This window comes from Chiloscyllium punctatum, chromosome 42 (genome assembly GCF_047496795.1).
Source record: "Chiloscyllium punctatum isolate Juve2018m chromosome 42, sChiPun1.3, whole genome shotgun sequence".
NCBI classification, from domain to species: Eukaryota; Metazoa; Chordata; class Chondrichthyes; order Orectolobiformes; family Hemiscylliidae; genus Chiloscyllium; species Chiloscyllium punctatum.
In genome coordinates this window covers 10,528,104-10,543,846 of record NC_092780.1, presented here as the reverse complement: position 1 = coordinate 10,543,846, position 15,743 = coordinate 10,528,104, and the positions used below count along the sequence as shown (strand labels likewise).

Sequence of the window (15,743 nt, the reverse complement as noted above, 5' to 3'; positions counted from 1 at the left end):
CACTGCTGCTGTGTTAAAATGGTGGACCTTCCCCCTTAATAGCATTGTAGGTATACTTACAGCACACAGACTGTACTTACAGCGGTTCAAGAAGGCAGCTGACCACCACCTTCTCAATGGCAACCCGGGATGGGCATTTAAGTACTGGCTCAGCCAGTGATGCCCACGTCCCACAAGTGAATAATAAAAATTTGAGCCTCTGTCATTTGGAGTTACTCCAATTGCAAAAGATGGCAGACAGGCAGTGAAGTGTTCATTTCCAATGGACTGCCTGTGTAGCACACCTTTTGCCACAGGTTCTGTGTGTGAAGGTGCCAAGTGTTGGGGTTTTCTTTTGCTGTTGGTGGTTTGTGCCAAGCCACTGTAGCTACAGGTTAATTGTGATAGTGCACACTAGTCCTCCAGAGGCATTACTATTCTACTGTTATAGAGGCACAGAGCACGACTCGTCTAACTCTGCCTTGCTGCCCAGGTTTCTCACACAGAACTCGTCCCATTTTGTCCATGTTTTTGGCCCATATCCCTGTAAGCCTTCCCTATCCATGTACCTGTTCAAAAGTGTTTTAAGTATTATAGTTGGAAGCGCCTCTACCATTTTCACTGGCAACTCGTCCATACGTGCATCGCCCTCTGTGTGAAAGAGTTGCCCCTCAGGACCCTTTTTTAAAAAATCTTTCCTCTCTCACCTTAAACCTAGGACCTCTAGTTCTGGACTCCCCTACACTGTGGAAAAGACCTTGGACATTCACCCTATCCATGCCCCTCATGATTCTATAAACCTTTATAACAGCACCACTCGGTCTGTGACGCTCCAGGGAAAATAGTCCCAGCCCATTCAGCCTCTCCCTATAGCTCAAACCCTCCAGTCCTGGTAATATCCTTGTAAATTATTTTTGCACCTTTCCAGATAAATAACATCCTCCCTATGGCAGGGCAACCAGAATGGAATGCAGTCTTCCAAATGTGGCCTCACCAATGTCTTGTACAGCCATAATATGACCTTCCGACTCCTACATTCAATATTCTGACCAATGAAGGCAAGGATACTAAACGCTGGCCTCCACCCCCTGCCTTGGGTCGTCTTGTCATATTTGCACCCATCCTTGGAGCAGAGATTTGGGTGTCCAATTTTCTGACTCTCCCTACCGCAGAATGTGTTTGTGAATATCTTCTATCTTGCAGAGATTTGAAGCTGTGTTTGTCTGATAACTGAACAAATATGAGAATACTCTCTCTCTGAGAGAACTGTCAGGTTTATGATTCTTATCCTGCCAGCACTTTTCCATAATGTACTACAGACAGCAAAGAAGGAGATTGAAAATCTACTTCAGTCATGATCGAATGGTGGAGCAGACTCAATGGGCTGAATGGCCTAATTCTGCTCATCTAATGGTCACCTCCTCCTGTTAGCATCCTTGTTTCACAGCCATTCACCAAGGTGCTCAGATCCACTGAAGACATGATCTTCCCTTTTATACCCACTGTAGGAGAAGTGGAGGGAAAAGATAAATCTCTTTTACCTTACTTTTGGAGATCTCGCTCGGATGTCAGCAGAGTAGAACTGTGCCAGATTTTGGGAAAATTGACTGACCACTAAAGCTCTTTGGCCTTGTCTGCTGTATCCATGACATGTGCTGCACCGTCCAGTTCTGAGTACTCCAGTGCCAACTTCAGGGTCATAATGTGGAGGTTCTGGTGTTGGACTGGGGTGGATAAGATTAAAAATCTCACGACACCTGGTTATAGTCTAACAGGTTTATTTGGAAGCACAAGCTTTTAGAGCACTGTTCCTTCGTCAGGTAGTTAGTTGAGTAGGATTATGGGACACTTCAGGGTCAACTTTGACAATGGTAGGACCAAGGGCACTCTTCCTTCAGATTCAATGGATTGTCACAAGCAGTTTGGAATTTTTAACACAGTTTTACCCAGTGTTTATGTAAGGATAAGTATATGAATAGGAAGGGTTGAGGGGGACATGGGCCAAATGCTGGCAAATGGGACTGGATCGGTTTAGGATATGTGGTCAGCATGGAAAATTTGGATCAACCTGTCTGTTTCCATACTGTTTGACACTGACACTGAATTTAAATTCTGTCATGATGAGATTTGAACCTATGCCCTCAGAATTAGGCTGCATTGTAGATTGCAAACCCAGTGATCTCTACATTACCACTTTTCTGCTTCGTGTACTAACTCCCATTTGAGTCAGAGTTAATCTATTAACCCACTGCTGCAGATGGCATTAATCTGTGGTGCTAAGGCTTTTGCACGGCATTGATCATTACCCACGGTGAGTCTGTGGTGCCTAGCTAAAGCACCCAAGGCGAAGTTGCAATAACTGCTTATTGAGCACTTTCTGAAGAACAGCAACCTGCCATTTTGAGAGCTTACTCAGCATTTATTGTCCTAAAATAAATTGCAACGTGTTTGCAGATTCTCATTTTTTTTAAAAAAAAGCAATTACCTCAGCAGCACCTGTGTTCAGTGTCACTGGCATTTTAGATTTCAAGTAAGCGTATAAAACTTTTAAAATATTCTGACAAGTATGGGCTGCATTAATGCCATAGCTGCAGCGAGTTTTGAGAAGATTTGTAGCTCAGGTTGAGGTTCTGGATGTGGGTTTGCTCGCTGAGCTGGAAGATTCATTTCCAGGCGTTTTGTCACCCTATGAGGTAACATCTTCAGTGGATCTCAGGCGAAGCACTGCTCATAATTCCTGCTTTCTATTTATGTGTTTGGGTTTCTTTGAGTTGGTGATGTCATTTCTGGAACTCTATCAACAAAACAACATCGAGTTAGACCCCATCTACTACCACTCAGTAAAGGAAAAAAAACAGGAAATGACCTCACCACAAGAAATGACATCACCAACCCAAAGAAACCCAAACACATAAATAGAAAGCAGGAATTATGAGCACTGCTTCGCCTGAGGACCACTGAAGATGTTACCTAGTAGGGTGACGAAACGTCTGGAAATGAACCTTCCAGCTCAGCGAGCAAACCTACATCCAGAGCCATAGCTGCACTTTTTAAGAGTCTGATTCCTGGACAAACTGAAAAGTACACTCATGTTAATACTGCTTATGACAATGCTTTCTCACTTTTCTTCATACACTGGGGTGCTGAAAACACCTATTTTACAGACGTGGGATTTTTCAAAGATGTTTGCTGAGATTGGACATGAGCAACGAGTAACCAATTGAAATCAAATTTAAAGTAATTAAGGGCTGAATGGTTCTCTGGTCGACACAGGGCAAAAGGTGCACCTGAGCTGGGAAAGGGGTGGCTGGCTATACACAAGCCGGAGGATTTAGGAAAATGAGGGGGAATCTCCTAGAGAGACACAATCCTGATGGGACTGGACAGGCTAGATGCGGGAAGAATGTTCCCAATGTTTGGGAAGTCCAGAACTACGGGTCACCATCTGAGAAGAAGTTGAAAGCCATTCAGGATTGAGATGAAAGTCTGCCTCACCTCTGCACTAACCAGCAGTTTTAATCCGAGGCTGTTAGGCTGTGTCTCTGTGCCAAAGACCGTCTATGTTAAAAGTAAACAAAGACATCGAAGATGCCTGGCTGTATCTCCCTGCTAAAGGGCATGTAGAGATTTGAGACTTTTGGGTTCCTCAGAATAAAAACCTCGAACCAGGTCCTGGCTCCCCCTTTGCTCAAAATATACATGCGTGAAATCCTCTAGTCCTGCCAGATTTAGTCTGAGAATGAGCCTGGTGCTTGGCACATGCTATGATGTGTAGGTGACCAGTCCAGGGAGAGTGTGCCCATTGGCCAGAGACGAATCTTTCAGAAGGTGTGAATGGATGCGAAGAGAAATGAGACAGCTAATTCCACCAATGGTGAGACCGGCCCACTGGTTCCAGCTTTGTTTTATCAGATGGATCTTTTTGTGCCATTTATTTCCCAATGTGTGCAGAGGGGAAATGGGAGCACGATATTTAATGTGGCAAATAAAACTAACATTCATTGCAAATGTCTGCAAGTAATAAGCTTCTCAATATCTGATGGTGAGATTTTGAAAGGATTTGTTTTCTTGACAGAGAATCTGATTTTGTTTTTGGACTATAGCACAATTTAAATCAATTTCCCGCCACATTCTTCTCACCTCCTGAGAGTGGTGAACCCCACCAATAGTGAGAAGTGGGGCATATCTGATCAGCTCCTTCTCCCACATCAATGACAATGAGGGTGGTTTAATGGGTAGTCAGTCTGCCTGAAGCTGTCAGTCTTCCAGAGCAAGGAGTTGGCCCCGACCGAGTGTTGCAGACTGGCACATCCTAAAGTCTGCGACCACATGCTAAGAGACGCACGAGACCCCAGGGCAGCTGCTGCTAAGGCACAGTAGAGAAAGACCACTGTCTGAGGTCTTTCTGCTGAAGACCCTCCTAGTGCCTCAAATGGACATAAATGTGGTCTTGTACATGTAAGAGAGGTCTTTGGTCTGTTTGGATAGAGTCAAACTCCAATCTTTTGTTTGTTTCCTTGATATTCTACTGTACAGAACTGAACTGCATTTATGACCATATACCTGTATAAATATATATTTTTTGTAATAAAAAAATAGGGTAGTCAAAATCAAAATGACTACTTTTTTGTGAGTTAGTGTTATAACTTCTGTTCTTTCTAGACTCTTGATTTGTGCAGTGGTTTTACACCAAGCCAACTATCCCTTTTAAAACACACTGATTACCTGCCTGATTTGTTTTATATCCCCTAATATTTCATCAAATGTGGGGTGTGGGTTACACAACTTTACATATGTTTTTGTGGGAGTCTGTTATGACCGGTCTGGCTTTCCCATTACAGATGTAGTTCTCACTGAAACATCGAAAAGAATAATGCTAACCACTATTAACGTTTTGGTGTGTGGGCTGGCAAGCTTTATTCAAACTTACTTTGAATTGTAAATTCTTAAAATTACAAAAGCTGACAGAATATTTACTTCCAAGCTGGTGTGGGGGTGAAAAACCACCTTTCTGACTCGGAAAGCTAAATATTTCTGATATCAGAGGAGGATTTGTCCACCTCCATTTTCTACTCCCCCTTCCTAAAGCAGTCATAATTCCTATCCAAAACACACCTGAATAATTAATTTCCAATCTCATTTAGTGGGCATCTCAGCCAAATCTTGTCCATGAGTGTTCCACAGTTGAGCATCCAACCATGAGATTAATTTTAACTTTGGTCTGTTACTATCCAATTATATTTTATTGTACATCTATGCAATGAATTGCCATTGTGTGAGTGATATTTAACGTAGCTGTCTTTATTTTATTCATGTGTGACAAGTTGAAGAGCTCCAAGGTTTGCTGCTTGTTTATATGTGCACTCTTGTATCACCAGAAGATACTGGCAGAATAGAGAATATCATCCAATTTAGTGCACTGAACAGAAGCTTTACAGATTAGAAAGGGACAGTGACTCTTGGCATAAAAGCAAAATACTGCAGATGCTGGAAATCTGAAACAAACTCTGAACGCTGGTGAAACTCAGGTCTGGCAGTATCTGTGGAGAGAGAAATAAAGTTAAGATTCCAGTCCGCTATGACTGCAGAACCAAAAGAGGAAGTCTGAATGTCAATTCGGAAGAAGCATTGTACCAGACTTGAAACGTTACGCAGAGTGGTTCATGTATGGAATGAACTTCCTGCAACCACCTCTGGTACAGTTACGTTTAAAATACATTTGTATAAGTGCATGAATAAGAAATGTTTGGAGGGATATGGGCCAAGCACAGGCAGGTGGGATTAGTTCACTTTGGGATTATGGTTGGTGTGGACTGGTTGGACTGAAACATCATGCATCACAGAAACAGACCCGATGACTCTGACTCTGAATTCTTTTTGCTGTTTCTCTATCCACAGTGACACTTGCCTCTGGTTCAAGAATTCTTGAGTTGTCTGTTTCAATTGAATACTTACTAGTTCTTTGACATCAAGTCTATCAGGAATAATATTTAAAAAGAGCTCTCATTTCACATGAATGGTTTTTGCATCAAACTCTGCTGGATTTAGTAGTGCAGCTACCTGGTATGATATCAGTGCTATGGAGTTCCACATTTAGGCTAACTGCATTCTGAGAGCTATCTTAAATGCAGAAACGAACTCTGAGCTGAATTGTTTTTTTTTAAATTGGAATCAATGCACTATATAGATTGTGCGTCATTGCCTAAGTGTCTGAGATCAGGGAGTGTGAAAACAACTCCTCTACGGGTTCCCTTAACTAACAGACCTTGTTTCTGCACTCATGTCAGAAACACTGCTGACAGCTGGACGCCTGTCAGACCCTACATTTTCTACAAGGCTGTTGAGCAGCATTGTCAGTAGTACATGCCTATCTTTACCATGCTACACGTGACCGTGAGTCAGTTTGCTCTCCCTGCTTATCTGGCGCACTGAAGCGAGAGAGATAAGAAGAATCACTTTTACAGCACCTTTCATCACCTTCAGACATGCCAAAGCACCTTATAGTCACTGACATATACAAAGTGTACACTACTTACTGCTGGTACTTGGGGAAACTTGACAACTGATTTGGAAGCAGCAAATTACAAAGATCTAATGACCAGCTAATCTGGTCTGTTGATTTTAGAGCTTAAAAATGTGTTGCTGGAAAAGCTCAGCAGGTCAGGCAGCATCCAAGGAACAGGAGAATCGACGTTTCGGGCATAAGCCCTTCTTCAGGAATGAGGAGGGTGTGCCAAGCAGGCTAAGATTAAAAAGTAGGGAGGAGGGACTTGGGGGAGAGGCTTTGGGAATACGATGGGTGGAAGGAGGTTAAGGTGAGGGTGATAGGCCGGAGATGACGTGGCTGAAGAGCTTCAGGGCAGAGGAGATGACCTGGGGGGTGCAATGAGAGAGGGACTCACTGAGATCCTTGTAGAGGGATCTCCGCCCCCCACCCTGTCTCCGGCCTATCACCCTCACCTTGACCTCCTTCCACCTATCGTATTCCCAATGCCCCTCCCCCAAGTCCCTCCTCCCTACCTTTTATCTTGGCCTGCTTGGCACGCCCTCCTCATTCCTGAAGAAGGGCTTCTGCCCGAAACGTCGATTCTCCTGTTTCTTTGATGCTGCCTGAACTGCTGCGCTTTTCCAGCAACCCCTTTTTAAACTCTGATCTCCAGCATCTGCAGTCCTCATTTTCTCCTTGTTGATTTTAGTTAAGGAGTATTAGCTGAATATTGGGGATTTCCCCATTCTTCTTTAAAATGAAGTACCATGCAATCCCTGCACCCTTCTGATGTGGTGGAAGAAACATCAGCTTTGCATCTTTATCCTAAAGACTACACCTCTGACAAAGCAGCACTACAGTGGAGTGTCTGCCTGACTGATACACTCAAATGTCTGGTGTAGGACTTGAAATCTAACAGAGTGACAATGTGACCAGGTTAGATTCCCTCCAGTATGGAAACATGTCCTTCGGCCCAACAAGTCCACACCGACCCTCCGAAGAGTAACCCACCCAGACCCATTCCTTTTACTCTGTTTACCTCTGGCTAATGCACCTAACAGTATGGGCGATTTAGCCTGGCCAATTCATCTGCACATCTTTGGATTGAGGGAGGAAACCAGAGCAAACCCACACAGACGTGGGGAGAATGTGCAAACGCCACACAGACAATTGGCCAAGGGGGGAATTGAACCCAGGTCCCTGGCAGTGTGAGGCAGCAGTGCTAACCACTGAGCCACCATGCTATCCAATCTGATGCTTGGTGGGGAGGTGTAGGCCTCGTGACATTATTGCTGGACAGTTAATCTAGTGATCCCGGTAATGTTCTGGGACCCGGGTTCAAATCCTGCCACAGCAGATGATGGAGTTTAAATTCATCATTCCTGATTGTTATTGAAGTCAATGATAACCATGAAACTATTGCTGTTGCCTGGGAGGGGGAGAAAAGTAGCTATCTGGATCACTTATGTCTTTTAGAGAAGAAAATCTGCCATCTTTACCAGGTCTGGCTGACATGTGACTTCAGGCCCACAGCAATGTGGTTAACTCTTAACTGCCCTCTGGGCAATCAGGGAAAGACAATAAATAGCCCTCATCCCTTGAATGAATAAAAACAAGATAATGACTCCTCACTGTGGTGTTGCATTGTAGTGTTGTGTTGATGGTGGCCCTAATTTTAGTGGTAGTATTGAAAGGCAATTGCGATTATACAACCAAGCAACAGAACCCAAGTCCTGCTGAGGAAGGAGATATACACTCAACACAAGAGGCAACAACAGCACATATCAATTATACTGCATGAGAAAAGGGAGCTGATTGATTGGGTGTGTGGATGTTGGTTAAGGCATTGCCATGAACAAGACACCAGAGAATTATTGATAGCATTGTTATGTTTAATTTCATCCAGGTGGAATATTTAAGCATATTCCTACTGCTTTTAAAGAGAAAAGGCTTGTATGAACATAGGCAGCCTTTTACAAATACTGGATTAGTGGTGCTGGAAGAGCACAGCAGTTCAGGCAGCATCCAATGAGCAGCGAAATCGACGTTTCGGGCAAAAGCCCTTTGCCCGAAACGTCGATTTCGCTGCTCGTTGGATGCTGCCTGAACTGCTGTGCTCTTCCAGCACCACTAATCCAGTATTTGGTTTTCAGCATCTGCAGTCATTGTTTTTACCGTTTTAGCCTTTTACAAATACATAAGTGAGCCACTTCATCAGCTAGATTCACCATCTTAAATAAGACAGCATGTCAAACATTGCAACTTTTTCAAATTAAATAAAAGCATGAGGGACACTAGTTGTCTGTGTATTTTCCAGGGAAACATTTCTCATGCAGTTTAAATTGTTTCCTTTGAGATTTAGCATTCTTGCACCTATCCTGATCGAGTGCAAGAGAAAAATCTTCAACAGCACACCACTTTCTTCAATTAGTGAGATTTTGCTGATGTCTCCTATTTTTTTTTGAGATGGGAACTTGAGGCAGGTCTGCCATACCACAGGCTCCAGTTAGCACTCTCCATGCCAAATTTTGAAGGCACTGACTCTAACAAAGATTCAACTACCTCCAGCCTTCCTGGTTTGAATGATCCTTTTTTTTTTGTTAATGATCAACAATAAGATATGGGCGGCACGGTAGCACTGCTGCCCTACAGCGCCAGAGATCCGGGTTCAATTCCCGCCTCAGGCGACTGACTGTGTGGAGTTTGCACGTTCTCCCCGTGTCTGCGTGGGTTTCCTCCGGGTGCTCCGGTTTCCTCCCACAGTCCAAAGATGTGCAGGTCAGGTGAATTGGCCATGCTAAATTGCCCGTAGTGTTAGGTAAGGGGTAGATGTAGGGGTATGGGTGGGTTGCGCTTCGGCGGGGCGGTGTGGACTTGTTGGGCCGAAGGGCCTGTTTCCACACTGTAAGTAATCTAATCTGTAAGTAATCTAATCTAAAGATATCACCTACTAACAACCCTGATAATGAGAGTCATCCCCTGAAGCTTTTTAAAACCCACAGAATTTCAATGAGTACCAACACTTGCAAGGTAATCCTATGACTAATGATATGGCTGTCTTTTTAATAACCACTTTTAGTAGGTGTTTAATATTTCAAATCTTCAGTATTAGACTAGATTAGATTCCCTACAGTGTGGAAACAGGCCCTTCGGCCCAACAAGTCCACACCGACCCTCCGAAGAGTAACCCACCTAGTCCCGTTTCCCTCTGACTAATGCACCTAACACTACAGGAAATTTAGCATGGCCAATTCACCTGATCTGCACATCTTTGGACTGGGGGAGGAAACCAGAGCACCCACAGGAAACCTACGCAGACCTAGGGAGAATCTGCAAACTCCACACAGACAGTCACCCAAGGCCAGAATCGAACCTGGGACCCTGGTGCTGTGAAGCAGCAGTGCTAACCACTGAGCCACCGTGCCACCCACTACTAGCCATTCCAATAATACTCTAATATCAGAACTGAGCATCCGTCTTCACTCAAATATTCAAACACAATCATGCATGTTATACATTTATTTTGGTTACAGCTGACAGACACACTCCACTGCATCATGCTGTCATCAGATTTGTCCATCGATTCAAATCCAATCAAAATCAAACTCCAATTTTTGTTCTTGTTGGGAGAAATGAAGGCTGTTGAAAACACATTTTGTATCCTCCAGGATCTTTCAGCACTTGACAAGCAACAAATTACTTTTTCACGTGATGGTGGTGGTGGTGGTGGTGGTGGTATTCGTGTTGAATTGCAGACCGATTTATGTGTACAGCAAGATCCCACAAACTGAGGTAAATAACTGAAGACTGATCAATCTTTATGTGGGGGTGCCAGTGTTGGATTGGGGTGTACCAACGTTAAAAATCACACAACACCAGGCTATAGTCCAGCAGGTTTAATTGGAAGTCCTAGTTGAAGAAGCAGTGCTCGGAAAGCTAGTACTTCCGAATAAACCTGTTGCACAATAATCTGGTGGCTGTGATTTTTAACTTTGATCAATGTGTGTGTGTGTGTTGTCTGTGCGGGATCAACCGTTTGAATTGAATTTCTGCTCATTAAGTGGAAAATGTGAAATTTCGCCAATGTAAATGATTCACTTGGTATCTGAATGAGAAAGAAAAGTTTGAGATTTAGAACAGGATTCCTCAGGATTAGGTTGGTTAGACTGACTATGTAATGCAATGGCATTTCACATTCCAATTTGCTGACTGCATTCACCATTGGAGGTTTGACTGTGCTATGCTTTATTGTGGGTCCATTTTTGATCTTCTGAATGACAAGAGTGCAGATAAGTATAAACACATCCCTCATGATTACAATACATTTGAGGGGTCTGTAAGTGTTAAGTGAAGAAAATTCTTGCAATAAAGTTCACTCAACTCTCCTTGAGTAGTGCAATCACAGTATTGCTTTTGCTTGTAATGTTCCAAACTATATATCTCAAATTTAAAATCATTTGAGCCTGATGACTAACAATTATCTGCAGGGTTTAAACAATTCAAATGGCATACTGTAAAGTAAGAATCAAGCACGAGAGCTTTGGAAAGACAAAGTACAACACCATATTAACCTCCTGTTACCACAAACAATGGTGACTTGGTTATATAGCGCATTTTTTATAATGTGGCAAAGCATCCAGAGACACTTCGACGGTGTAATTATCAAATCAGGAGGAAGCTTTGGTATTGCAACAAAAGTATCAGAGCTATCGTTTACCAAATATTTGTTTGTCAAATTCTGGAATATGCAGCTTGTGCGTGAAGTTATTATACAACAAACCAATAAGTTAACCAATTCAAAAGCAGTCATTCTGGGGGAGACACCAGTGTTGCATCACTGAGCAATGATTTGGAATTGGAAGTACAAAGCAAAGGAGGGAAAATAATAGACTGCAAAAAACAAATGCTGGAGATCACAGCTGATCAGGCCGCATCCATGGAGAGAGTAATCTAACATTTTGAGTCCAGATGACTCTTCAGAACAACTCTGATTTAGTCATCCAGACTCAACGTTAGCTTGCGCTCTCTCCATGGATGCTGTCTGACCCACTGTCATTTCCAACATTTGTTGTTTTCAGTATAGATTCCAACATCTGCAGTAGTTTGCTCCTATCAAATGATCAGCTGACTATTTTCTATAAAGTATGGAATAGTCTGGGAGAATTGACCAGAGTAAGTACTGGGTGCCCTTCAATAATGACAACACACAATGTAAGATAAACCACGAGCTCCAGCTGTCTCCAAAACACAGTATCAATAACTTTCTTTCCAAGAATAATTCCACAATGGAACCTGCCGCCAAAGGAAATAGTCACCATGCCAAATCTTTTGAGAATGATCATTTTTGGATTACTTCCATTTAAATGTTTTCATTTCTCGGGACTACTCTCTCAGCCGATTGAACCTGTCAAGCTAGGGCTACCCAGATAAATGTCTGAAAACAGATACCTGTATTAGTTTGTGAAGCAAACAGAACTTTATCAGTAGTTTGACACCAAGTCACATGCAACATTAGAAGAGGTGACCAAGACCTTGGTAAATTGTAGGTTTTGGGGATCGTCTTTAAAGGAGAGGTTTAGAGAAGCCGACAGGTTTTACAGTGGAAATTTGAGCTTGGGCTCAGGCAGCTTGAAGACACGTGAGCATCAATAATTGAATGGAAAGATTTAGGAAGACAGACACTCTTCCTACCATTTTGAAAAATCACACTGCAGGTCACTTTGAACTTACTTCAATTAGCAGACAAAAGACCAATTGAATTGAATTGGTTATCACATGTATCAAGGCACAGTGAAAAGGTTTGTCTTGTGTGCAATACAGGCAGATCACAGAGTTAAGTAACATCAGTAAGTAAATAATAAGTAAACAGCAGCAAAAACAAAACCACAGGTACAGGTGAATATTAAGAGTTTGTGAGTCCTTCAGTATTCTAACAAAAGTAGGGTAGAAACAGTCATGAAACTGGCTGGTGCATATGTTCAGGCTTCTGTACCTTCTCCCTGATGGCAGAGGTTGTAGAAAAACACTGTCAGGATGGGATGGATCTTTGAGAGTGCTGGCGGCCTTTCCTTGACAGCGGGACTGATAGATGGATTCTATAGATGGGAGGTCAGCCTTTGTAATTGTCCGGGCTGAGTTCATTACTCTCTAATTGAAAATGTTATACTGAGATCCTTGCATGTTTTTCTGAATTGTACAGGATGAATTATTGATCTAGTGAATGGTTAATCTGTTTGGTTTTGTACTGTATAAATGCAAGTGTGCTTTGGTGACACTGACATGGAAGGGGGCACAAATGTCAGTGTTTAGAACTTGTATGAAATGTGGTTTGGAAAACAAACCTCTTAATTTATGCAAAAGGATTTTGACAATTGTGAATTTTAAAAAAAATCTCAGGCCAATTTGGAATTGTAATTATACACTGCATGCTAAAATTTATGGTACATAATCCTAATATGTGCACACTGCTTGTGCCTTGCTGGAATGTAAAATAACAAAGTTAATCCTTCCTGCTTGTATCAATTCCAGCTGGTTCAAATGAAATCCCAGCTGAGACCTTAGCTCACGCAGTATAAGGCATTGGACATCAGGCCATTGAGTTTATAATTTAAAAGGGTAAGAGAAAAGACACTGAAAGTCCGAGTGTTGGAATTCCTTTGGTTTTGTTTAATTGAGTTTTATTCCAATATTTTTTTCACTCTATCAGATTCAGACTGGACTGCTATTTCGAAACTACTGGGTTCTCGTTGGTTATCCCATTCTACTTCAATTAATGAGACTGGTTCCTGCTATGATCCAAATGTGCAGACCCCTAAGATTCCAGTGGTTCGAGAAGGCACTCCCACCTTCTCCCCAGGGCAGATCTGGATGGGTAACACATGCAGGATGAGCCAGCAATGCCAACACCCCATGAAAACTAAAATAAAATTTTACGTTCTTTTGTGATTTTGTATATTGTACGATGTAATTATGTTGGCAATATCTCAGAGGAAAAAAAAATGAGGCAAAAGGTGAAGATGAAAATGTGTGCAGGGTCCAACGTCAAAACAGTTTGGCTGTGTTCCTAGACATGAGAAGGCATTATTTCCACCCAGTTTTGAGTAAGGAGAGAGTCAGGTAGACCTGGGAGAGTATCTTGGAGATTGTAGTCACAATGTAATGAGCTTTTAGCCTCAAAATATAAAGAAATGGTTAGCACAAAAAGCAAGTACAACAGATTGAGGAAAGCGGATTTTGGAAAGATGGGATGGGGAAAGGAAAAGAGAGAGATTGATATCAGATATTTTTAACAGATCACCCTAGTTGTAGAGCAAATTCTGCATCATTTAAACTAAAGAAAAGTCTTTTTAAAATGGCGTTGACAAATAAAGGATGGAAACTAACAGAAATTTAACAATATGAAACATATGACCTGTAGATAAGAGGAATACAAGATAATTAGGGGAAAAGCTAAACAACCAGTTCAGGGAGAAATAAATATAGTCAAGTATTCAACAAATGTATTAATACAAAGATGACAAGTACTTAGCCTTATGAAAGGCTTTGATAGTGGTAGATATGGAGAAGATGTTTTTACTTGCACGTGAGACCAGCATTAAAGGCCGTAAATTTAAAGAGATTCTTTATTAATCCAACAGGGTTTTCAGAAACATTTTAACCTCCGCTTGTGATAACAATGTTCATGTACTACCCACTGCCTATGTAGAGGTGAATAACACAGATGCAATCGGGTGAAGCCAGATAAACCTGTAAGGGAGAATGAAATAGGAAATGGTAAATAATAGAAATTGGCTTGTTTTCTGTGGTACTTTTTACAACCACTGGTTCAAAAACACAACAATTTTTTTTACATTGTAATCACTCCGTGTAGGAAGTCTTGTGGTCAATTTGTACACAGGAGGTTCCCACAAACAAAACTGGGCTTATGACTGGATAACCTGATTTTGAGGGGTGTTGATTGGAAGGTGAATAATAGCTCCGACACGCAGAATAAATCCAGTACTGTGCTTTGGAAAAAGTATCCTGGGATCTTTTGCACTCACCTGAGAAGCAGAGCAGGCTTAGTTTTAATATCTCACCCAAAGACATCACAGTATGCCATCAGTTTTGCATTCATTTTTGTGCTCCAATCCTGGAGTAGGAATTGAACGCAGAACTTTGTGACTCAGAAGTGTGAGTTTTACTAACTCAGCCACAACATGCTGCGAGGGTTAGAGAAGGAAGGATGCAAATTGACTCCTGAAGGATAAACACCAACATGGTTCTTCTAAGCTATGCTGTTCCTGTGCTGTTAATATTGTAGACTCAAATAAATAGATCTGTTGATATTCACGGGATGAACTGATCGTATTCATGCTATAAATACCTGTTTCTTTTTACATGACCACTATGTATTTATTTGCTAGAGTCATAGAGCTATATAGCATGGAAATAGATATTTTGTTCCAACTCGTCCATGCTGACTAGTCCCATTTGCCAGCACTTGGCCCATATCTCTCTCAACCCTTCCAATTCATATATCCATCTAGCTGCCTTTTAAATGTTGTAATTGTACCAGCCTCCACCACTTCCTATGGCAGCTCATTCCATACACACACCACCCTCTGTGAAAAACTTACCCCTTCGATCCATTTTAAATCTTCTCCTCTCACCTTAAACCTATGCTGTCTAGTTTTGGATTCCCCTACACTGGGGTAGGGGACCTTGTCTATTTACCCTATCCATGTCCCTCATGAGTTTATAAACCTCTATAAGGTCACTCCTCAGCCTCCAATGCTTCTCGGAAAACAGCCCCAGCCTATTCAGCCTCTCCCTGTAGCTCAAACCCTCTAACCCTGGCAGCATTCTTGTAAATCTTTTCTGCGCCCTTTCAAATTTCATGACATCCTATAGCAGTGCAACCAGAATTGCACACAGTATTCCAAAAGTAGCCTCATCAATGTTCTGTGCAGCTGCAACATGACCTCCCAACTGCTTTACTCAAGTCACTGACCTATGAAGGCAAGCATGCCTAATGCTGCCTTTGCTATTGTAGAATCCCTAGTGTGGAAGCAGACCATTCAGCCCATTTGAGTCCACACAAACCCTTTGGAGAGTATCCCACCCAGACCCACCCTCTTACTTTATCCCTGAAACCCCACCTTTCCCATGGCTAACCCAACTAGCCTGCACATCTCTGGACACTATGGACAATTTAGCATAGCCAATCTATCTAACCTGCAAATGTTTGGACTGAGAGAGGAAACTGGAGCACCCAGAGGAGATCCATGCCTACGTG

The 15,743-nt window shown here is 42.3% G+C and overlaps 1 protein-coding gene and 1 long non-coding RNA gene across 3 annotated transcripts in view; one reads left to right on the top strand and one right to left on the bottom strand.

Annotated features, from left to right (window-relative positions):
- The window catches only part of LOC140465717 (SH3 and cysteine-rich domain-containing protein 2-like), a 134,335-nt gene that overhangs the window by 29,682 nt on the left and 88,910 nt on the right, over positions 1–15,743 (top strand). Inside the window, exon 2 of one of the 2 annotated variants that reach the window (XM_072561374.1) lies at positions 10,135–10,258. The exons of the other annotated variant lie outside the window; for it this stretch is intronic. Within the exon in view, the coding sequence (XP_072417475.1) occupies positions 10,178–10,258 (81 nt within the window). The 5' untranslated portion in view covers positions 10,135–10,177. The remainder of the gene's footprint in view (positions 1–10,134; positions 10,259–15,743) is intronic. 2 annotated transcript variants of the gene reach the window in all.
- The window catches only part of LOC140465718 (uncharacterized), a 149,029-nt gene continuing 147,404 nt past the window's right edge, over positions 14,119–15,743 (bottom strand). The window contains exon 3 of the long non-coding RNA XR_011955152.1: positions 14,119–14,212. This is a non-coding gene — a long non-coding RNA (uncharacterized lncRNA). The remainder of the gene's footprint in view (positions 14,213–15,743) is intronic.